Source organism: Trichosurus vulpecula, chromosome 4, assembly GCF_011100635.1.
Source record: "Trichosurus vulpecula isolate mTriVul1 chromosome 4, mTriVul1.pri, whole genome shotgun sequence".
Lineage (NCBI taxonomy): Eukaryota > Metazoa > Chordata > Mammalia > Diprotodontia > Phalangeridae > Trichosurus > Trichosurus vulpecula.
In genome coordinates this window covers 129,963,699-129,989,636 of record NC_050576.1, presented here as the reverse complement: position 1 = coordinate 129,989,636, position 25,938 = coordinate 129,963,699, and the positions used below count along the sequence as shown (strand labels likewise).

Here is a 25,938-nt window from a genome sequence, read left to right as displayed (position 1 = left end):
TCTTTTTTGTTTTGTTTTGTTTTGTCTTTCTCGTGGCTCATGCCATTGGTTATAATTCTTCTTTGCAACATGACTAATGTGAACATATGTTTAATGTGAATATATTTGTAGAGCCTATAGCAGATCGCATGCCATCTTGGGGAGTGGGAGAGAAGGGAGGAGGAGAAAATTTGGAACTCAAAAGCTTGTGGAACTGAATGTTGCAAACTAAAAATAAATAAATAAAATTAAAAAAATAAATACAATAGACATTTTAAAAAGAGACTATTTAGTTGAATAGGCTTTAAAATGAAAGGATGGAGGAAAGAGAAAACTAGCAACATAGATCCATAAAGCTAGATACTGCTGAGAATAGTTAAAATGTAGGAAGGATAGCAACAGAGACCCAGAAATTCACATTCAACAAAATGAAAATAATAGCTAGTATTTATATAGTACTCTAAGGTTTGCAAAGCTTTACATTTGGTCATCACAACAACCCTGTGAGGTAGATGATATTATAGTCCACATTTTGCAGATGAGGAAACTGAGGCTGGGAGAAGTTAAGCAACTTGTCCAGTGTCACAAAGCTAGTAAATACATGAGGAAGGATTTGAACTCTGATCTTTCTGACTCCAAGTCCAGCACTATACCACCTAGCTGACTACTATACCACCTAACCACCTAGAAAATCCAAGGAAGTAGCCAGCAGTTAAAACCATGGCCTCAAACAGCTATACACAAATGCATGCCAAGTTTAGTCAGCAATCAAAATGAACTAGAGAGGTACCAAGTCAAGGAGGTAAATTTGATGTGTCTTAGAGGGTCACAAAGTCCTCAGAGATCATGTAATCCAGAGGTTCTCAAATTTTGATCTCAGAAATACTCTTAAAAATTGGTGACGATGCCAAGAGCTTCTGTTTTTGTAGGTTATAATGACAGATATTTAATGTATTAGAAGTGAAACCCTCTTAATAGTACCACAAAAATAATTTTGACCTTGCGTACCACCCCCTGAAAGGTTCTCCATGATCTTCAGGGCTCCCCAGGCCACACTTTGAGAACTGTTGATATAACCCAACCCCCTCATTTTACAGATGAAGAAACTGAGACCAAGAGTGGTTAAGTGACTTGCCTAAGGTCACAAAGATAGCAAGCATGAAGGCTAAGATATGAATGCAGGCCCTTTTACAGAAATCCAATATTCTTTCACAGCACTTCACTGAGACCTGGAAGGATGAAAATCAGTACTAGAATACGGCTTTGGATGGGTATACCTTATTCAGGACAGTTAAAAGTGTGTGAGCTGGGGGTAGAGGAGCATGACAATCTATATTAAGAAGATATCCTAGGCAGCCTCATTTGAAGAAATCCAAAACTAGAAGAAGGAAAAATGGCGGCAAACATTAAGGTTGAGATCAATGGAAGGAAAAATTCAATTCAGTTCTAAGTGGTTCAACAAGCATTTATTAAGTGCCTACTCTGTACTAGGCACCGTGCAAGGAGCTGAGGATAAAAAGACAAAAAAAAATTAGTCCCTATCCTCAAATATATACACAAAATAATTTTCAGGCATAGGGCACTTGTTGCCAGAAGGAATCAAGACAGGTTTTTAGTGTGAGATGGCACCTGAGGTGAATTCTGAAGGAAGCGAGCAATTCTGTGAAGTGGAGAGGAAGAAGTTAACGTCCAGGCAAGGCCAAGACAGTGAAGGTGGAATCCCTTCTTTGGGGAACATTAAGTGGGCAGGTTTGGCTGGAATTTAGAGTTTATGAATCAAGGTCACATGCAGCAAACCTGCCCACGTAAACAAAGTAAACTGAAGTTGGGAAAGTTGCAATAGGTTTTAAAAGCTGAACAGCTGAGCTGATACTTCATCTCAGACACAAGAGGGAGCCCCTGGAGCTTCTTGAATAAGGAGATGACATGATCAGATGTGTACTTTAAGAATATTAACTTGGAGGCAGAGAGTCTGATTAGAAGGGGAAGGGTGGTGAGGGCTGGAGGAGGGAAAAGAATGGACACACGTGAAAAATATATTTAAGGCAGAATTGATAAAACTTTAGCAAATGGCTAGAAATGACAGGTGAGGGAGAAGTAAGAGTCAATGAAGCCAATAAACATTTATTAAGAGCTTACTCTCTGCCAGTCACTGTGCTAAGTGCTGGAGATACAAAGAAAGATAAAAGAAAGGGCCTGATCTCAATTAGCTCACAGTCTAATAGAGGAGACACATGGAAAGAACCGTGTACAGACAAGATACATATTGGCTATATTAGAAATAATTAACAGAGGGAAGGCACTAGCTTAAGCATTGGGAAAGGCTTCTTGTAGAAGGTAGGAGTTTAGCTGGAGCTTGAATGAAGAAAGCCAGGGAAGCCAGGAGGCAGAAAGGAAGAAGGGCGTGGGAAGACAGCCAAATAATGTTCAGAGTTGGGGAGATGGAATAGCAAGGAGGCCCATATCACTGGACAGCAGAGTGTGCAGAAGGTAGGGTAAAGGTATAAGAAGACTTAAACAAAGTGGGGGGGGGAGGGGAATGGCAGGGGTGGGGTTGGGATGCAGAATAGGTTATGAAGGGCTTTGAACAGCCAGACAAATTTTATATTTGATCATGGGGGTGAGATGGACGCTGGAGTTTATTGATTGGAGAGAGGTATGAGGCTGACATGGTCAAGGATGAAGTTTTGAACTTGGAAGACTAAAAAGATAGTGGTGTTCTAGAAAGAAATACCTTAGGAAGAGAGGAGGATGGAAGAAGGTGGGTAAGAAGCTCTGGATATGGTGAGTTTGAGATGCTTACAGGTTATATCAGTTAAAGATGTTCAAAAGGCAGTTGTTGAAACAAAGGCTGGTATTCAGGAGGGGGGCTGGGACTAGATATATAGATCTGGGAGTCATTTACTTTGAGGTATAGTTGAAGCCACAGAAGCTGATGAGATCCCTAAGAGAGAGAACGCAGGGAGAAAGAAGAGAAGGGCCCCCCAGAGCTTCGGCATACAACCATGCACTAGGAGGTAGGAAAGGAAAATAATCCTGCAAAACAAACTGACAAGATACGGTCAGACAGTTGAAAGAGCCATGAGAGAGCAGGGATGTGAAAACCTGGGAAGAAAAGGGTGTCTAAGTGAAGGGGTGATATACAGCTGGGGTATCAAACAAGCATTTATTAAGTACCTACTATGTGCCAGGCACTACTGTGCTAAGTGCTTTGCAAATATTATCTCACTCGATCCTCACAACAACCTAAAGAGGTTGGTGCTATTAAGAGCCCCATTTTGCAGTTGAAGAAACTAAGGCAGACCGATGCTACATCAATTGCTCAGAGTCACATAGCAAATAAATTTCTGTGGTTGGATTTAAACTTGGGTCTTTCTGAATACAGGAACAGTGCTGTATCCACTGTGCCACCTAGGTGGCATTAAATTGATGATGCATTATAATTTCATGCCTATCCATTAGAATGTTTTTTATATACCTCAATTCATTTCAAGGCATAAACACTTAATTCTTATTACGTTCAGGGATATAAAGACTAAAGGTCTTATCTTTCAAAGAGTTTGAAATATATTGAGAGGATGGATGTACACAAATAAGTATGGTACAAGGAAAACTGAGGAAGGAGAAAGAAGTAACACCCAGGAGGATCACGGAAGGCTTTGGGGGAAGGTGACCCCTTAGTGGAGCCTTGAAGGAAGACAAAGATTATAAAAGGCTGGGATGGAGGAAAAAGTGCCTTCCAGGTATATATTGTGTCTATGCATGGAGCTGGAGTATCAAGTACAGGAAACCAGGGACTAATAAAATCCAGTTTGGCTAGAATATAGAATTGACAAAGTATAGTGTCTGAAATAAAACTGCAAAGGTCGTAGCTGGGGATTAGACTGTGGAGCACATTAAACTACAGGCTGAGAAGTATGGATTTTATTTTATGGACAATTGCTTTGCTTATTGGCAAATATTTATTTCTTCGTTTTTGAGAATCTTTTCACCTTCTGCTCAGCTGGATTCATTTCACCTTCTTCATGATGCTCTCATGCCAGGCACCCTCCCACTGCTTTTCATCTCCTTTTTGTGTGTGGTCTTTTCCCATTACAGTGTAATCAACTTGAGGGCAGGGACTGGTTCTTTACCCCCAGTAGTAGGCACATGATAAATAGTTACTGACTGACTACTACGCAGTGTTCAAAAGTAATAAAACTCTATTTGTTAAAAATATTCTTCAATGCAAACTTTTCACCAAACCAGAATAGCCTTACCTCATTCTTATTTTTCCAATTCAGTGATATTTTGCTTTAGAATTTATTTAAAAGACAAGATTTTCCCCTTCCACAGTAACACTTATTTTCCAATCCCATCTTAATTTACCTTATTTTTGGCTTGGTTTCCACCTTCTCGTCTCGCTTTGCAGGTCTTTTTTTATTCATTTCATCGTACATATCTGAAATGTTTTTGAAAGGAATCCATGGAGTACTTGGCTGCAGAAAGACATTTATATTAGCTTGCTTTTCATTTTTAAAATGTAGGTTTGACACATTTTTATAATTTCTAAGTTGATCTCTAATCATTAGCATGTAAAATGAAACTATTTACATAACTTATTTTTTTAGAAATTTGCGCGTTGATTTTTATTCTACTTGATAGCATTTTTGTAGCCTTTCCTGATCCTGGGCACCTTTTTCCTCACAGCCTTTCCCCTTACATGTAAGGGTGCCCATTTCTGGACAGCAGATAACATGAATGCAAATACATACAGGGCGGTTTAGGGATGCAGATACCAGAACTCCTTTGACCATTTTCAAAGGGAACAAAATAAAGAGTTTACCTGAAACATGCCCAGAGCTACCAATTGTTGTCATTAGCCTATTTTGCCATGCCCATAAACCTTTTCTGACTCTTCTCTTGGTCTTTCCTCAATATAATCTCTATAAACTTCATAATTATAATGACCTACTTTGTCCAAAAGGGAGGGAAGGGAAGAGAATAAGCATTTATATAGCAGCACCCACTATATGTTCTAAGCACTTTACAAATATTATTTCATCTGCTCCTCAACAACTTTGGGAGGTAGGTGCTACCATTATACCCATTTTGCAGTTGGGAACCTGAGGCAAACAGGTTAAGTGACTTGCCCAGGGTCATATAACTATTAAGTGTCTGAGGCCAGAGGACCATCTCCAGTTTTCCTGATGCATATCTTGTCACTGGACCCAGGTGGCTCTGGAGGAGAAAGTAAAATGGGTGACTTTGCGTAGCCCTCCCTCACTTAAATACAGTTCACTTGCATGTCATGGCATCATCTCCCTGATGTCATGGTCCCCTTCCAGAATGAAGGACAAACAACTGCCTCGGTGAGTAGAAGTAGGAAGCTGCCTCACTGGGGACCTAACTGGAACTGGTCACTTGGGTGACACAGCTAGCTCCTTTCTTCCTTCCTTCCTTCCTTCCTTCCTTCCTTCCTTCCTTCCTTCCTTCCTTCCTTCCCAACTTCCTTCTCCTCAACTTCCTTTTCCTTCTCCTCCTCTCTCTCTCTCTCTCTCTCTCTCTCTCTCTCTCTCTCTTTCTCTCTCTCTCCCCTCCTCCCCCTCCTTCCCTCTCCCCCCCTCTCTCTCTCATTCTCTTCCTCCCCCTCTCTCCCCCCCTTCCCCTCCTTTCTCTCTCTCTCCCCCTCCCCTCTCTCTCTTTGTCCCCTTCTCTCTCTCCCTCTCTCTCCCTTGCTTCCTCTCTCTCTCTCTCTCTCCTTCTCCCCCCTTCCTTTCTTTCTTCTTTCCCTTCCCTTCCCTTCCCTCTGTCCACATAGGGTATAATACCCTTACCTGCAGGTGCTCTGCCCAAAGGAATGTAAATTTTGATTGCTGAAACCTTGCAAGATATCTTGGGGTTTATGGGCTAGATTTCTTTCTTAGGGGCCATGCCTAAAACCCATTGATTGGCCAACAATAGTTCTCTGACCAAGCCCCACTTGGTCATTGTTTGGGCCCTGATTGGCTTAGAGTTAATGTAAATAGCAATAGTTTCTGTTTTGGCCAGAAACCCTGAGGGTCTTCCCTTCCCAGATTGATTTTTTTGGACTAGGTAAAAGAGGCCATTCTCTGCCTCATTTCCTACCTAGCCTTAATCACTGAATGGGCGTTGCCTCAGTCAAACTGAGACCTGTTAAAGACCTTAGCTTAAAAAAGCCAAGGTCTCCCACTGTATCCAGTGCCATGTCCAGTGGTACCAGATGGCTCCAGAGGAGAAAGTGAGGTGACATTGCATAGCCCTCTCTCACTTGAATCCAATTCACCTCCCTGATGCCATGATCGCCTTTGAGAATGAAGTACAAACAACAAGTCTGAGGCCACATTTGAACACAGGTCTTTCTGACTCTGGGCCAGGGGCTCTATTCACTGCCTTCGTCTGGTTTAGTGTAACTCTAAATTTCTCGCAGCCTAAGAACATCTCTACAGGAGTAATCAAGGCAACTTTGCAGTCCTAATGCCCTAAATCCTGAAATTCAGAATTCATCTGTTAGGCTGTGAGTATTACACTGCCCCAGGGGTGAAAAGGAGAAGACCAATCTTTACCCTATCCTTGAGAAGGTCAGGTATACACCACACTCTATACTCCTTGTCTCCTTGATTCTCTTCCTGCTCACCTCTTTCCAAAACCCAATTGGGGATTACTGCCACCATCTGCCTTCTCAGGTCAATCAAGCAATCAGTAAGCATTTAATAACTACCTACTCTGTGCCAAGCACTGTAATAAACACTGGGTATATAAACATAAAGAGGGCAATAATTGATCTTCTCAAGAATCTTACGTGTTATCAGGAGAGGCAACACGTCCATTTATAAGTATACCCAGTAAAAATACAAAATGAAGGTAAAGAGGTCAAATATCTGGGAGTCAGGAAGGGTAGCATCTGGAGGGATCACAAAAGACTCCATGTAGAAGGTGCTGCTTAAGGAGTGTCTTTACAAAGGACAAGGATGGGGGAATGGCCAATGTAAAGGTATGCGGGGAGACAGGAGGTGGAGTGCTGTGTGTGAGAAATGAAGAGAATGCCAATTAGGCTGAATGATAGAGTGTGTAAATGGGAACAAGGAAACTGGGAAGTTAGATTGGGCTGAGGTGATAAATGGCTTTGAGAGCTAAACAAAATCTGTATGCAGCAGATGAAGTGGAGTGGGGAGACACTTGAGGCAGGTAGGCCAATTAGAGAGCCACTGAAACAATTTGGGTGAGAAGTGATGAAGGCCAGAACAAAGGTGTATAATAGTCATTAAGGTGGGACTTTTTTCTGTTGACCTTTAATGATTCTGGCCTTTGAATGGGGCAGATAAAGTGGGATATTTTTGTATCTCTCAGCACTGAGATGATTGGGAGCCATTGATTTGTATCTGATGTGATATTGGGGGTGGGTAACTTCTCCATGGCCAGCCTGGGTGAGGTCAGGGTCCTCTGGCCCTGAACAGGATATATAAGCTCAAAGGTTAGTGTTCTCGCTCGGAGCTCTGAGCTCCGTGTCCGTGTCCGTGACTCTGGGCCAGCCATTATAATGAGATCCCCGGCTGTACACCCAGATGTCGAATTGTATTTGGTCTGTAATTCAGGGTGCTGGTTTTTTCCCCTGAACTAAGCAAATGATATTGGTATGCTGGATTAAAGTAAGATTGTTAACCCCTTAACGTTGCTTTCCTTAAGTAAAGTGGCTCCAGAGGACCTGTGTTGGCAGCTTTCTGGGTACTGGTTGTTGGTGGATCTTACACCCCCACAGAAGCTGCTAGCTGGATTGTTGAAACAAGGTGTTAACTCCATGAGAAGAGAAAAAGACAAGAGGCAGAGAAGTTATGGGTGTAGAAACGGCAAGAATTGGCACATGGCTGGATATGAGAACTTGGGGAGAATGAGAATTCAAGGTTGTTGAATGGATTGTGATGCCTTCCACAGAAATAGGGAGTTAAGCAGAGAGGTGGGTTTGGGAAGAAAGATAATGAGTCCTATTTTGGACATTCCTAGATTAAGTTGTCTTCAGAAAATGACCAATCGGTATGGTTATCCCTTCCACATCTCAGGGGATAGAGGTGCAGCACCTCTGGGACCTGAAAAATCCTTGTAAAATTATTTGACCCTCCTTTCATACCATAGAAGAATTCTGAATTGTTATGGTATCAAAAGATAAAATATGTTGATATTATATAACACTATACATACATTTTGCACTTTTCAGAGTTTCTAAGCTTTTTCTGTGTAATTTGCTGGCCTTTGCGCGTAGTCTTTGGCTTCTGCAAAACTCCCTCAAAATTCCCATTTGATTTCTTATGCTACCCTGCAATATATCAAAACTGCATTGGGCAAAGTCAGGATGTGGAAGGGATAGCTGTAGCTCATGACGTGGGGCAAACTCAGAGGACAGAATGCAGCTGGATATGTTGGCTCCTGAGTCCTCTGCATAGAGATGTTAATTCAACAAATAGGACCTAATAAGGTTACTGAGCAGATAGGAAGAAGATTGGAGAGGAGAGGGCCTAGGGCAGAGCTCTGAGAAACACTCACATATGCACTGATGGTCTAAAAGAAAAAGAATAGAGATGGGTCGAATAACCAGAAGACAGTAATATCACAAAAATCCAGAAGAAAGAACACCCAAGGGGAGAAGGTGGCCAACACGTCAACTGCAGCAAAGACTTCAAAAATGATGAAGACTGGGCAAAGATTTGGCAATGAAGAGATTACTGGTGTCTTTGGAGAGACTCATTTTATGAGATCAGAAGCCAGGCTACGAAGAGGTAAGGAGTAAGAGAGAAGAGAAAGAGTAAACAGCTTTTTTTAAAAAAATAAGTTTGACTGGAAAAGGAAGCAAAAATATAGGAATCTAGTTTGATGGGATAGTAGGGTCTACTGCAGGTTTGTTTGCTTTTTTTAAGACAAGAAAGACTTGAGAATGTTTTAAGGCAAGAGGTAGAAACTAACACATAGGAGAAGATTAAAGATAAAAGGGGGAATGATTGAGAGGAAAATATGCTGGACATGAGGGGAGGGGGCACATATAGAAAGGTTGCCCTTGGCAAGGAGTAGGGCCACCTCATTATCAGAAAATGGAATAAATGAATGTAGAACACACTGTTAAAGCATTTGTATGCATTTAGAAAAGGAAATGTAGACTGAGTTGATCAAAGGACTTCTGATCAATTGCATCTGACCAGCTCCTTTGATGGGACTGAAGAATGTATGGGACAGGTAAAAGAGACGAGGAGATTTAAGGTCTTATTGCCCCCTTTCAGAATGGGAACAATTGTATTTGCATCTTGTAAACAGGACACCCTTGTCAGATTTTGAATGGATCATCTTAACCTTGTAAAGGATATGATACCTTGAATGTATCACAGAAAGACTCATTCCTCAAAATGTAGAGGGTGCAAAATTGGAAATGCACCATTCATAGCTTACAAAAGAGGTATAATATTTCTTTATTCTTTTAGGAGGTGTGCAGAAGTTCTTCTAGTAACCCTGGATGTGTAAGGCAGCCATCCATTGTGTGCCTGAAGAATCATATACATCCCTAATGACCTTTAAATATAGCAGGCATGCCAGTTCTGCAGACATTCTCTCTAGGATGTCATCTCTGGCAGTCTAGAATAGAGCCAACTAGGGAAAACCCTGCCTTAAAAGGGAATAATTTTCTCCTCTAGAGTTCACTCCCTTCCCTTGACCATCAGTAATGGCACTTTGTAGTAAAACAACTAACCCTGTAGGTGATGGTGACTTATGTGAACAGAGCAGGCCCAAAAGCATGGAATTGTAGGGGGAGCAGGCTCAGAGATTCCAGGAGCAATATGAAGATATCATAAAAAGAAAAAATATATTGGGGCCCTTCAGCGATGGACTTGGGATCTGAAAAACTCTGGCCAGGCTAGAAAGATGAAACAAACAGAAAAGAATTAAAGCAAAAGGTTATTCCCGGGTACAGAAAAGTCAAATTCACAAATGCAGATTAGAAAAACAGGCTCCCAGCTGGCCAATACGAAAAAGTTCTAGTAGCTTTAGAGGAAGGTGAGCCCAACATGAGTGAACAGTATGACATAGTGGCCAAGAGAGTGAAAACTCTCTTAGACTAGAATTACAAATGGCCTTGAGTTCAGTATTAGGCAGGTGATAATCCGGCTGTACCCAGCTAGACAACTGGAACACTGTGTTCAGTTCTACATGCCATGTATTAAGAAAGGTCAGTGATTAGCTGGGCCATGAAGAGGAGAACAGCCAAGAAGACCTTGAGAGTGCATCAGAGGGATCAGTTGAAGGAACAGTCAATGTTTAGTCTGGAGAGAGAAGACTTTTAAGGGCAGTCACATGGAAGAGGGATTTGACTTTTTTTTCCCCTTGGCTCCAAGGATAGAAGTAGAAACAAAATGGGAGACGTTGAAGGAAGCAGAATTAGGCTTGAAATAAGACAAAATTTCTTTTTTTTCACTTTTTAAAAATATTTTATTATTTATTTAATATTTTTAGTTTTCAGCATTGATTTCCACAAGATTTTGAGTTACAAATTTTCTGCCCATTTCTACCCTCCACCCCCATTCCAAGATGGCATATGTTCTGATTGCCCCATTCCCCAGTCACCCCTCCCTTCTGTCACCCCACTCTCCCCATCCCCTTTTCCCTTACTTTCTTGTAGGCCAAGATAGATTTCTGTGCCCCATTGACTGTATATTTTATTTCCCAGTTGCATTCAAAAACAACTTTTTTTTGAATATCTGCTTTTAAAACTTTGAGTTCCAAATTCTCTCCCCTCTTCCCTCCCCACCCACCCTCCTAAGAAGGCAAGCAATTCAACATAGGCCACACATCTATCATTATGCAAAACCTTTCCACAATACTCATGTTGTGAAAGACTAACTATATTTTGCTCCCTCCTATCCTGTCCCTCTTTATTCAAATTTCTCCCTTGCCCCCGTCCCTTTTTGAAAGTGTTTGCTTTTGACTACCTCCTCCCCTGTCTGCCCTTCCTTCTATCATCCCCCCATTTTTATCCCCTTCCGCCTTCTTTCCTGTGGGGTAAGATACCCAATTGAATGTGTATGTTATTCCCTCCTCAAGTTGAATCCGATGAGAGCAAGATTCACTCATTCCCCCTCACCTGCCCCCTCTTCCCTTCCAAAAAACTACTTTTTCCTGCCACTTTTATGTGAGATAATTTATCCCATTCTATCTCTCCCTTTCTCCCTCTTTCAATATATTCCTCTCTCATCCCTCAATTTGATTTTTTTTTAGATATCATCCCTTCATATTCAGCTCACCCTGTGCCCTCTGTCTATATATATGTATATTCCCTTCAGCTAGCCTAATACTAATGTCTCATGAATCACACACATCATCTTTCCATGTAGGAATGTAAACAAAACAGTTCCACTTTAGTAAGTCCCTTATGATTTCTCTTTCTTGTTTACCTTTTCATACTTCTCTTGATTCTTGTGTTGGAAAGTCAAATTTTCTATTCAGTTCTGGTCTTTTTACTGAGAAAGCTTGAAAGTCCTCTATTTTATTGAAAGTCCATATTTTCCCTTGGAGCATGATACTCAGTTTTGCTGGGTAGGTGATTCTAGGTTTTAATCCTAGCTCCATTGACCTTCGGAATATCATATTCCAAACCCTTCAATCCCTTAATGTAGAAGCTGCTAGATCTTGTGTTATCCTGATTGTGTTTCCATAATACTCAAATTGTTTCTTTCTGGCAGCTTGCAGTATTTTCTCCTTGATCTGGGAGCTCTGGAATTTGGTGACAATATTCCTACGAGTTTTTTGGGGGGAATCTTTTTCAGGAGGCAATTATTGCATTCTTTCAATTGCTATTTCACCCTCTGGCTCTAGAATATCAGGGTAGTTCTCCTTGATAATTTCTTGAAAGATGATATCTAGGCTCTTTTTTTGATCATGGCTTTCAGGTAGTCCCATAATTTTTAAATTATCTCTCTTGGATCTATTTTCCAGGTCAGTGGTTTTTCCAATGAGATACTTCACATTGTCTTCCATTTTTTCATTCCTTTGGTTCTGTTTTATAACATCTTGATTTCTCATAAAGCCACTAGCTTCCACTTGCTCCAATCTCATTTTTAAGGTAGTATTTTCTTCAGTGGTCTTCTGGACCTCCTTTTCCATTTGGCTAATTCTGCCTTTCAAGGCATTCTTCTCTTCATTGGCTTTTTGGAGCTCTTTTGCCATTTGAGTTAGTCTATTTTTTAAGGTGTTATTTTCTTCAGTATTTGTTGGGTCTCCTTTAGCAAGTCATTGACTTGTTTTTCATGGTTTTCTTGCATCACTCTCATTTCTCTTCCCAATTTTTCCTCTACTTTTCTTACTTGCTTTTCCAAATCCCTTTTGAAGTCTTCCATGGCCTGAGACCAATTCATATTTTTCTTGGAGGCTTTTGATGTAGGCTCTTTGACTTTGTTGACTTCTTCTGGCTGTATGTTTTGGTCTTCTTTGTCATCAAAAAAAGATTCCAAAGTATGAATCTGAGTCCATTTTTGCTGCCTGTTCATGTTTCTGGCCAACTACTTGACCCTTGAGCATTTTTGTTGGGGTTTGACTGCGTGTAGAGTAGAGAGTAATTTGTCCAAAGGTTGAGGGGGTGCGCTGCTGTTTTCAGAGCTACTTACACACAGCAAGCTCTGCCACACCTGTGCTCCTTCTTCCCCAAGAACCACCAACCAGGTTTGCAGCCCAGATCCAGGCAGGGCAAAGCAGGCTTTGCACTCCCGCTCTAGTCTGCTGCTTAATTCCTCCCACCAGGTGGGCCTGGGGCCTGAAGCAACTGCAGCTGTAGCTCTGGAAGCAGCCTCAGAGCTGCACCACCTCTGAGGCCCCCAGGGCTGGGGCCGACCATGTACCTCTTTCACTCCTTTCCAGCACTTTTTCAACTAACCTACTCTGTTGTCTTTGGCGTTTGTGGGTTGAGAAGTCTGATAACTGCCAGAGCTCACTGATTCAGGGCACTAGGGCCTGTTCTGCCCGGCTCCTGGTCTGGTTGGTCTGGGCATGGCCCATGCTGGGCTCTGCTCCCCTTTGCTCTCAGCTCCATGCAATAGACCTTACCCAGCGACCATCCAGGCTGTCCTGGGCTGGAACCCTGCTTCCCTCTGCTATTTCGTGGGTTCTGCAGCTCTAGAATTTGTTCAGAGCCATTTTTACATGTGTTTGGAGGGATCTGGGGGAGAGCTTAAGCAAGTCCCTGCTTTCCAGCCGCCATCTTGGCTCTGCCCCCTGACAAAATTTCTTAATAGAAGTGTCCAAAGATAGAACGGGCTGCCTTGTTAGGTAGTGGATTCTCACTCAGAAGTGGTCAAACAGCTCCTGCTTAAAGACTTAAAGTTGGAAATAGTGGAAATGGGACTCTTAATCAGGTAGGAGTTGGACTAGATGGTTTCTTGGGTTCCTTGAAACCTAGATTCTGTGTTTCTTTGAAAAAAGTTTTTTTTTTAATTTTCATTCTTCTCAGTGCTATTTGTTTCAATGAAAAAGCTTCATAAAATTTCTAAGATAATAAACTACTTTAAAAGTTAGTACCACACTACTGAGATTATTACAATCATGTTAAATGCTAAGCACAGATACCACCATTAACATAAATGTGTTTAGTATTTTTTCTTTATTCAAATGAAATACTAGGAGAGAGCCTAAAAATGCCAGAAAAATGGAGTAAGTTAATCTAACAGACTGGTCCTTGGGGAAATGTTTTCCCTTATCTTCTCATTCTTATTTTCATTTATATTGAAACAAATTAAAATAAATCAAGTAAATTCAGAAAATCATAGTAACCCTTGCCACTTGTAATTTACAAAGATTACCAGTTAAATTACAGTGGACTTTTCACATTAAATAAAGTACATGTTTTTATACTTTGGTCTATAATTTCTCTTCTAAGAGCCTGTGTTAAATTGTAAATTCAATAATAAGATGCTATAAAATACTTAGAGCGATACATATACTTACAATAAATTTTTTAAAAAAGAAAAATTTCTTACTAATGAATGAATTTGGCCACTTTCATGATCTCTATCTTCAATAAGCACATTACTCTTTTTTGCTATGAACTGCAAGGCATCTGAATCCATTGGTTTAAGGCGAAGTCGAGAAGAAAGCCTTTTTTGGTGCACTTGCTTCTTCTTCTTATCCATTTGACTTAAGTATCTTTGCTCCTAATGATGAAAATAGTTGATGAATATAAATCTCTTAAGCATGAATACATGCACAATTTTTTCAATGCTTAAAAGTATTTATAATTTCTTAGTCTAGCACAAAAAAAATCAGCCTTGTGGTTCACTCCAAATTTTACTTTCAGAAAGTTAGTATCAGTGAAAGAAAAAAATTAATTTTCACAGCACCTGAAATTCTAGTACTTAGAATCACAGGATCATAGATTTGGAGGGCAGTAAGAAACTTTAGAGCCTCCTGTGTCTAATTCTCTTGTTTTACAGATGAGAAAAATGAGGCAAACAGAGGTGCTTGGACAGGAGACATGTATAAAAACACCTTCTGGAATATATTATATTAACTTTATATAGTATCTTAAGGTTAATAAAAATTACCATAGCTGCTCACAACCATTTGAAGTTCTACTCAAAACAAGGCTAGATTATACCTCATTAAAATATTACTCACAAAATAACCTTTTAATGTCCATCTACCTTTCTTAATTGAGTGTCTGAAACAGGATTTGAACTTGGGTTTTCTGTACCTCAAGTCTAGCAGTCTATTCAATGCACAAATTTCTTTGGAAGGGTAGCATTCAAAGTGGAAACTTCATAGTATTTCTGTCTAAAACTTGGAGATTCTAAATTCTGTCCTTCCCTCACTCAGGTCTTTGCTCCAAGGAGCTTATGGTATTTTGGAAAGACTAGGACTTATGCACAAAACAATTAGAGAATTACACAGCATGTAATAAAGACTATGACTGCATGGAACAAGCAATAAATACAATGAGGAAGTAGTGAAGGAAACCACAGACATCATTAATATCACCAGAAACACAACAGTATTGAAATTAGGCCTACTAATAACCCTACAATGTCCTCTAAGTGTTCAAAGGAAAGGAAGAGTCAATTGGTACAGCAAACTTCACTGTTGCCTTGCTTTAAGAAATTGCCACAGCTACTATCGACATTGAGGCAAGACCCTCTATCAGCAAAAAGATCACGACTCACTGCAGGCTCAGATGATGGTTAGCATTTTTTTAGTAATAAAGTATTTTTTAGTTTAGGTATGTACATTGGTTTGGTTTTTTTAAGACATAATACTATTGCATGCTTAATAGACTACAGTGTAGTATAAACATAATTTTTATATGCTCTGGGAAACCAAAAGCATTCATGTAACTTGTTTTATTAAGATATTTGCTTTATTGTGTTGGTATGGAACAATATCTTTCATGTAAGCTTGTATACACTTGGGAATCACCAATCTAAAGGTGATCACTGAAGCATATATCACGAAGGGAGAAAGAATAAAGACAGAAGAAAAGAGATGTGATGGCAGAACCTGGGGAATGGCCACATTTAAGGGATTGGAGGAAAAAAGAGCTATGAGGGGACACAATTTGCTCAACTGCTGGGAATATTTTACTCTTGATCTATAAAAGCAATTACCAATACATGATAAAACACCTACAGTAGCTCAGCTGCAAAGCCATGGCCTTTCTGACCCAGGCAGTTTCTAATTAAGGAGTATCAATGAAGAAAGTGAGTATAGTTCAATTTGACGGAAACAAAGAGGGGAAAAACTTTATAAGAGGTGGAGGACAGTCAACCAAATCAATTGCTGAAAACAGGTGAAGGGGGAATATGAATAAAATAAAAGGACTTTGCAGTTAGGCCTAGGCTAAGAAAAATGTTAAAGGCAATAAAAAAGGGCTTTTAAGCCTGGTTAAGAATACAAAATGAATAGGACCATTGCTTGAGAAAAATGATATATTGGAAAGCATTAAGCAACTTGCCCAAGGTCACACAGCTAATGTCTGAGGTCTGACTTGAACTCAGGAAGATGAGTCTTTCTGATTCCAGGTCTGGTGCTCTATCCACTGTGCCACCTGATTGTCATCTGTTTTATAGAGAACTCACAAGGCAGCCATTCACATGGTGATCAGAAGAAGCAATAGAAGGACACTCTCGAGGACTTTGGAATTGATTGTGTGACATGGGAGACACTGGCACAGGACCATTGAGCTTGGCATACCCATATCAGAGAAGATGCTGTGCTCTATGAGCAAAGCAAAATTGAAACAACTCCAAAGAAATGCAGGATGCGCAAATTTAGAGAATTCATCCCAAATGTTCACATGGACTATTTGTACCTAACCTGTGGTAAGAGTATTGGCCTGATCAGCCACAGTTGGACACATTGAAACTTGACTCTAGCACAGTGACGTCATTTTGGTCCTCTTCAAGAATGAAGGACACCAACCAACCATATTGGAAAGACATAACCAATCAACTCCAACTTTGCCTAATGTGGTATTGATAGCTAAAGATATTATTTGATAGAAAAGATCAGGTATTGGACCCTTACAGTGGCAATTATATTGCTCTGTCCTACCGAGTAGAAAGAATGAATAAATGAACACATGTTCAAAAAAGCATTTGTTAAGTACCTATGTGCCAGGTACATAGACCATGGATGTAAAAATAAAGTTATACAGTACCTGACTTCAAGGACTTCATTTTCCAACAGGAAGAAACCTCACATAAAGGGGAGTTGTGGTAATGGCTAGGGGTGGGGGACAGGTTGAGTAGAGATACGTGGCAATCAACTGCCATGCCCTCTCAGGTAGCAATGACCATATTGGTTTGATTGCTGCTTCCAGATAAATGGGGATTGGGGAGATATGCTCACAGGGACAGAGTTGATAATCAAGATACTCAAGAAGGCAAAGCCTCATGTGAGGTGAAACATGATCTGAAAAAGATGTTCTCAATCATTTTTTGTCATGTCCCTCTCTGCTCCACTCACACAGCCACCAACCTAGTTCAGGTACTCATCATTTCTCACATGGATTATTGCAAAAGCCTCCTAACTGGTCCCCTTGCATCAAGCCTCTCCCCATCAATCTATCCTCCATACAGCTCAAAAGTAATTTTCCTAAAGTCTAAATCAGACCATGTCACCACAACTGCTCAATAAACTTCAGGGGAGCTTTGTTAATTAAAGTGAGACTTCATAGAACCCTTTAAGGTTTGCAAATTGTTTTACATATGTCATTATCTTCACAATAACCCTGGAAGGTAGGTGCTATTATTATCCCCACTTTAAAGATAAGGAAACTGAAGCAAACAGAGGTTGTGACTTGTCCAGAGTTACACAGCTAGTAAGTTTCTGAGACAGGACTTGAACTCAGGTCTTCCTGAATCCCAGTCCTGAATTCTTTGCACTGCTCCACTAAGCTGCTTTTTCTGTCTAGAAGAAAACACAAACTCCTCTGTTTGGCATTTAATTAACTCTACAACCAAGTTCTTGTGTAATCCTTAGTATGTAAACCTTTTACACAAATTATTATAAAGCCACATGGACCTTTCTTGCAGTTCCTTCTACATGGCACTCCATCCATCATCTCTCTACCTTTGCACAGGCTATCCCTCATGCCTGGAATGCACTTTCTCCTCTGCTTCTACAGGTACATAGCTACATGTTGTCTTAGCTAATCAGATGTAAGCACATCATCTTCAGGGGCCATTTCATTTTTGTCTATATCCCTAGTTTTGCTTATTGATGGAGTAAAGAGTGTGTTGCAAAGGTTCCAGGCTACCAGGAAAAGACAATTAAATGTCTGAATATTTAAAAGGTAGAAAAAGTATTTGTGAAATAAGCTTACATCTATTCCCGTGGGGAAAAAAAATCCAGATTGAGATATTGAATGGTGACCCTGTGATCGCCTATAAAAGTAGAACATTCAGCAAGAAAAAATCATGGCAAATAACCTTTCCCTTGGAAAAAGCTACTAGACTAAAGAGTTACTAGATAGAGGAAAACTACAATCACAGGGCAATTTGATTTTAACAAGGTATTTGATTAAAATATTTTAATATATTGATATGGACAAGATAGAAAATTGTGAGCTTTATGATACTTAAGTTAGATTAGATTCATAGCTGGTTAAACAATCATTTCCAAGAAGTATTGATTAATGATTCACTATAAATCTAAGTCTCTGATGGTATATCTTTCAGCTCTTGCCTACTCAATATTTTTTTCAATAGCATGGATGAGGACATAGAAGCCACACAAAGCTAGGAGAGTCAGCTAATAGGATCAGTGAAGGAATCAAAGGGCAAATGATGCAAAATTAGCTCACAAAGCAAAATCTTTGTCTGTATCTAATTAAATCTAAAAGAAGATAAAATCTAATAGGGATCAATGTAAAGTACTGCATTAAGTTTAAAAAAATCAATAGCTCACATACTGAATAGGAGGGATCTAGCTTGACAGCAGTACATGTGGAAAAAAAAAGACCTAGAGATTTTATTGAACCACAAGATCAATAATCAACAGTGAGGTGCAAAGGCTTAAAAAAAAAGCTAATGAAATCTCAGGCTACATTTAAAAGAATTATAGAGTCCAAACTAATAATCTCAGTATATGGTTTTTACTTTGTAAACTATAAATACTTCAATGGATCTGTGATCTCATAGATGTGCACAACTCACCCAACATGGTAGATCTCAACCAATTAATAACTTCTCTCCCTTTCAGTGATCTTTTTCTGTGCCCTCCTAAAACCTTCTGGAGCAGTGATATCAAATTCAAATAGAGATGGGGGCCAGCAATCTGTACACAAGAATCTCTGTGGGCTGCATATCGACTTAGTTTTAAAAATACTGTTATCAATGTTTTATTGTATTTTTATTTACTCTGTTAAATACTTTCCATTACATTTTAATTTGGTTCAGGCTGCACTCCAGAGTGTTGTAGGCTGTGTATTTAATACCTCTGTTGTCAAACCAACAAGCTACAGATTTTCTTTTATGTCTTTTATAACATTCCATGATTCCCATGGTAGGCATTCAACTGCCCATCTGTTATCTCTCCTTCAGGGATACTGTAGTTCCAGCACAAACTAGCTGTTCCCCAAACTCCATGCCATCTCCCATACCCCTGCATTGTCCATATCTAGAACATATTCCCTCCCATCCTTGCCTCTTTTAAGTCTTTAACTTCCTTCAACGCTCAGTTTATATGTAATATCCTAAGAGAAGCCTTTTCTGACTTTCTTTGTTTAAATTAATGCACTCTCCCTCAGCTTCTCATATATACATACATATATGATCATATCATGTATATTTATCATATGTGTATATGTATAATGTGTATACATATGTACATGAGTTTAAATATAACATTTGAAAATCTATATACTATATTTAGACATTTTAATAAACATCAAAAAGTATTACAGTTAAGTGTGTTGATCCATAGATATATACATCTATAGCTAGATAGATACATCTAGATAGATGGATGGATGGATAGAAAGGTAGAGAGATAGAGATGAATAGATAGGGAGAAATGAGGTAGATAAGTTAAATTAAATTAGATAGGTATAGGTAAGGTAGGTAGATGGATGGATGGATGGATGGATGGATGGATGGATGGATGGATGGATGGATGGATGGATAAGTGGACTGAAAGACAGGTAGGTAGATAAATAGACTGAGGTGGATTAAATTAGGTAGATTAGATTAGGTAGGTATAGATAAATGAGATAGACAGTTGATAGACAGATAGACAGACAGATAGATAGATAGATAGATAGATAGATAGATAGATAGATTGAAAACTAATATTCAAATTCTGACTCAAACTTGGTAGCTGGTCAACCCCTGGGCAAACCAGTGAGTCTGTCTCCCTCAATTTCCTCATCTGTAAAATGGAAGATAATAGTACCTACCTCTCAGGGTTGTGAGGATAAAATGAGCTATCTATAAAGTCCTCTGCAATACTTAAAGCACTCTATAAATGTATACACGTTTGCTATTATTACTATTTTATTATACATTCTTGTTTACACATTATGTATCTCTACTAAAATTTAAGTTCCTTCAGGGCAGGGACTCTGTTTTCCCCTTTTTTTGTATTTGTATCCCCAGCACCGAGCACTATTGGTTGCCCTCATTTTTTCGAAGGGGTTGTGGGGAGAAGAAATCTGTGACTTCACTGACATAGAGAATTCCTAGTAAAAGAAAATTCCTTCTTCCACTGCCGATGGCCAACCGCTCAGCGAGTCGTAGTCTTAAAGAAGTTAAATGACTTGCCCAGCGTCACAAAGCCACGTTGTGCCGAGGGCCAGTCAGTACTGGACTCACAAGGGAACACAGGGAGCACTTCCTAAACACCAGCTAAACCTTTTGATCTGCCTTCTACACGACTGTGTTGCTAGTTACTTGTCCTACCCTAGAGACAGCGGTAGTTGACATCCTCCTTCCCTCCCCAAGGATCACTGTCCCCAACCCCTCATCAGATAATTCACCTGTTTCAGGAACCAGAATTCAAAAACTTTGACCTTCTAAGCCAGCCAAAGCTAAAGCAGTGAGAAATTAAGGTTGTGAGGCCGCCTTTTGGATAACCCTGGTCCCCAAGCTACACGAGCCACCAGAGTTCAAAGTCGTCTCTGGTGACAACACACCAGAACAAAGACCCTTCCCAGGAGACCCTGCGCTTGGAATGTGGTGGGGGAGGGGCCTGATGAGGTGACCTCACAGCCACTGGCCAAAGCCACGGTCCCCCCTGGGCATGGGGAGCAGCTTGCAGCTGGCGGGCCGCATGTGGTTGAGCACCCTCGCACTTCTCGGGCTCTTAGAGCACTAAAAATCACAGTCGCACGTGGCCTTAATGGGCGAAGGGCGAACGTGGGGAGAAGCGGCCAGTTCTGACTCCCCAGAAAAAGAAACAGTTTCACGGGAAGGGACATGATTTGTTCAAGATCATGGTAAACTGGTACTCAATCCAGCAGCTCGGACTTCATATCCTAAGCTCTTCTTCCCCAAACTGATCTATGCGGGTGAGAGGACAGATTCCCATTGAAACCAGAGAAGTAATCCTGGCCCTTGACCACTCCTAAGCTGGTTGCAAGCTAAGCATACAACCTTTTTTTTCCTTTTATTTCATTACTCGTGTGTATTTCAAGGAGGGAAAAGGCAGACAGGTGTGATGGCTAGAACTCTGACCTTGGACTCAGAAAAATCTGAATTTGAATTTTGCTTCAAACCCTTATTAGCAATGTAACCTAAGCAAGTCTCATCCTTAGTTTCTTGGAGTGTAAAATGGGGGTGAAAATAATAATACATACTTCAGAATTGCTATATCACTGGTTGTGTCACCTTGGGCAAGTCACTTACTGTCTCTCAGCCCAAGTTCCCTCCCCTATAAAATCAGAATAATATAGTACCTACCTCACTATAGGGTTTTTGTGAGACCCAAATAAAATATGTGTAAAAGTGCCTTGTAAACCTTAAAAAAGTTATGTCAATGTAAGCTGCCGTTGATGAGATCTTTTTCATCAATGTGGGCATGCCCTTCAAGGATAAAATCAATAAAAATCAAGATGCATTTATTAAACCTTGACTTTGTGCTACGTGACATACTAAATACTGAAGATATTAAGCAAGGCAAAAATAGCCCCTGCCCTTGGGATAGTTACAGTCTAACGAGGAAGACAACATGGAAATAAGAGCAAAAAACCAGAGTATCTTATAAATCTTTGTTCCCTAGTACTCCCACACAATCAACCTGGACACATAGTAGTGAAAAGTGGACTTGGACACCTGACTAAGAAGACAGAAAATGACTGTGAGCAATGCTAGAGGGGATGTGGGAAAATTGGTACATAAATACATTATTGGTGGAGCTGTGACCTAGTCCAACCATTCTGGAGAACAATTTGGAGCTATGCCCAAGGACTACAAAGCTGTGCATACCCCTTGACCCAGAAATACCGCTAATAAGTATATATCCCAAGGAGGGCAAAGGAAAAAGAAAAAGGCATATACGGAGAAAAACACTTGTAGCAGCAAAGAACTGGAAACTGAGGGGATTCCCATCAATTGGAGAATGGCTGAACAAGTGATGGTATATGAATGTGATAGAATACTATTGTGCTATTAGAAATGATGAAGGGGATGATTTCAGGAAAACTTAGGAAGACTTACATAAACTGATGTGAAGTCAAAAGAGCAGAACCAGGAGAACAATATACACAGTAACTGCGATATTGACAGTAATCAACTGTGAAAGACTTAGCAACTCTTATCAATACAATGATCCACCACAGCCAAAGGAGTCATGATGAAAAATGCTATCCACCTGAAGAGAGAGAACTCATGGACTCAGAGTGCAGACTGAACCATATTTTTCCTTTTCTTTATTTTTATTGCTTAATAAAAAAGAAAATGGCTAATATGGAAATGTATTTGTATGATTTCATATTATAATGAGTATCATATTTCTTACCTTTTCAATGGGTAGGAGAAGGAGTGGAGGTAGGGAGAAAATTTGGAACTGAAAATAAAAATTAAATTGATAGGGACTCTATGAGTCTACGAGTCTTGAGGCTATGTCCACCCTATGTATATTTACATACATATATATATACACACACATATGTATATATATATATATATATATATATATATATATATATATATATATATATATAACCACATACACATAGATAGACAGACAGATAGATAGAGATAGATAGGTTGTTCAGTATTCTTGTGTTTCAAGTTTGAGCTCTTTCTTCCTAGGGACCGTCTATATCGGCATGAAGGAACGTCTAACCTGGGTCAAGGGAATATTTTGTACCAACTACATTAAGCAAGTCCCTTCTCTCCAGAACAAATTAACCACCTCTCCCCCAGGTATTTTTGTAACATCTGTCCTTGCTATACTTTCTCAGCAAATAGTCATTTATAAGTTAATATCAACTGATCGATCAATATTGGAGTAACACTTTTGATGGGGGCTCATGAGTGGTATTGTTAAGAAACCTCAGACTCTTAGGATTACCCTGCTATGATCTAATTCCAAGTGAAGTATCTGAGTGAAGTAGTCCTCCTCTGGGGATCCAGACCCCTAGTGCAAGTAGGGATTGGGAAAATGAGCCCAAAGGGGATGCGAGAGAAGGATGGATTAAGGAAGAGAGATTTGAGGGCAGGGAGACTAATTATGAGGCTATTGTAACAGTCTAGGCAAGAACCAATGATGGCCTAAACTAGGGTAAGGATGTATGAGTCGAGAGAAGGAAATGTAAGAGATGCTATGATGGCAGAATCAACAAGATTTACCTGACTGGAATATTCGAGAGTTTTGGTCAGTAGCAGTATTGTATACATCAAATATTAATAAAAAGAGAGAGTTAAATGTGACAGTATAATGTAACTGACAAGGATTCTAAGGAAATAAAGGAAACTTAATCACATAATCAAGTGGGTCCCTCCCCCCTTTTCAAGCACCTACTGTGCTAGGTGTCCTAGATGATTACACACAAAAGATGTATTATTAAAAGACTGGATATTATGCAGTATCACAATAATTAAATCCTCTTGGTCAAGCCATAATTGAAGAGAGTTTTCCTGAAGATCCATTTACATAGCAACAAGTTAACTACAATAAAATTTTTTTTAAGTTCACAAATTTTGTTTTTAAAAGGCATAGCCAGATTGACTGTAAACGTCATAAACATAAGCATTCACAGTTACTTTATCATCTATAAAGAAAATATGACCCTATATGAGCTCTTTTAAATGAGATTATGCAAATAAAAGATACATTCTCTGGTTTTATGGTTGTGTTTTAAGTTGTAGTATGTCTAATAAAATTCTGAGAAAAAATAAAATGAACCCAATAATTTTTTTAAATGTTCTAAATGTAACATGAAATCCAATAGATCTAAATATAAGGATGAATACTTAGGAACCCAAACCAGACAACACAGCGCAAATTGAAGAAAGACTGACTCAAGCAAAGGAGAAAAAGATCTAGGAGTTGGCTATAAGGTGACCAAGTTAAGATGGACTTTTAGAGGAAAAAAAAAGCCAGCATTACATTGAGGCCTTATTAAAAAATTTTGACCTGTAAAGACTTATAAAGTAATCTGCACATTAAACTCAGCATTAAATCTTTATGAATATGTGATGTCCAGACCATGATTCGAAATGGATATGGAAAAATAGATGAAGGTACAGACAAAAGTAACAGAAATGATTAAAAGTAAGGAAAACGTGGCCTATGAAGAAAAAAAATTTAAGGAATTAAAAGCTCTTTAGTGAGATGTACACCAAGAAAGATTATGCTTTGTAGCAGAAAAAATGCTGGATTGGGAATCAGAAAACCTGTATTCTAGTCTTGATTTTGCCACTAAGTACCTATATTATATGACTGGGAAAACCATTTCACTTCTCTAGGTTTCATCTTCTTAATCTAAAGAATCAGTGGATTGGACTAGAACAGACCTGCACAACTTGGCAGTAGGTAAGGGCCAAATTAAAATAGGCTTAAACTTCTGCTGACCACAGATAGATTTTTAGTGGCTCACTTTCCAAGTAAAGGTATGATTAATGATTAAACTCTTTTTGCAAATAAGTTCTCAATTTATCTTGCATGTATCCTGTTTATACACAGTTGTTCACATGTTGTCTTTACCATTAGACTGTGAGTTCTTTGAGAGCAGAGACTGTTTTTATCTCCAGAACTTTGCACAAAGCCTGGTACATAGCAGGTACTCATAAATGCATATTGACTGACTGACTGACTATTGAGGGATATTATAAAGTTGAGTAACCATCTTTCCTGGAAGGCTTAGGTGTTCATTTTCCTTGAATGCAAGTGCCCAGAGTAGAGCATCTCTTTTGAGTTACTTTCAGTTCTATGAGCCGATAACCCAGAGTGTGGTGGAAAAGCCCCCTAAGTACAATTACTACCCATGTGATCTCTGCTATGTCTGGAAGAGATGACTTTCATAGGGCATTTCCAGAGCACCGAACAAGAGGGTGACTCCTCTGCAGAATTGTGCTTGTGGTTCCTACATTTTTGATACATCACTAAAGCCATAGTAAATGTGTACATGGTAGTTGTTGAAGTGCATCTAGGCCATTACTGTTAAATGAGGCAGACAGTGGCATAGTCCAAATGTAATTAAAGAAGCCAACTCGGAGTATAACCTTTTAAAGAAAAAGGACTATAGCTATTTAACATATTTTGCATGATACCCAACACAGCACTAAGGATGCTTGGGTAACTGGTTAAAATAGATTTGCTGCTAATAAAGAAAAAAACTTCTTAACTATGAAAACTACAAGAAGCTAAAACTTCATAACCAAAATATTTCAAATCATAGCAGATGAGACACTAGAGGATTTGTCATAATTAACACTGACTAAGTCACTTTAGCTCTCTGGGCTGCAATTTCCTCATTGGTAAAATGAGGCAGTTGGACTAGCTGATCTCTAGGGTCTCTTGCAAAATAAATATATTTATGTTCTATGAACTCCTGGAGAAAGATGGCTGGACAACAACTCATTAGGTCATTTTAATTCCTGTGCTCTAGAATGGCATGCATCATTTAAACCTTTTAATTAGTAATGAGTAATGTTATACTATTTTGCTGAACATTATTTAGACAATTCTTAGCAGGGCTAATTAAGACCTTCAATGCTAAAAATATTTGCATTACTGCCATTTTATTTTCAAAAAGATAGGGTTGAATGTACAAACAGATACTTAAATACTTAAGACAAAAGCAATTGTAACGAGCAACTTAGAGACCTGGAAATCAGTAAAAGTTGGCATTAGTTCTTAATGCAAGGAAATATATTGAACTTAAAATCAAAAGGTATATTTGTAGTTTTACATTAAACAGAATAATTAAATAGGATATAACAGATAACTTAAGAATTCCTAGATGAAGTGGTCATGGGTTTAAATCCTGAGAAAATT

At 39.3% G+C, this 25,938-nt stretch overlaps 1 protein-coding gene across 1 annotated transcript in view; it reads right to left on the bottom strand.

Moving 5' to 3' along the window:
• The window catches only part of DNAH14 (dynein axonemal heavy chain 14), a 377,809-nt gene extending 373,403 nt beyond the window's left edge, over positions 1-4,406 (bottom strand). The window contains exon 1 of the mRNA XM_036755542.1: positions 4,348-4,406. Coding sequence (XP_036611437.1) covers positions 4,348-4,406 — 59 coding nt within the window. The remainder of the gene's footprint in view (positions 1-4,347) is intronic.
• Positions 4,407-25,938: the final 21,532 nt, after the last annotated feature.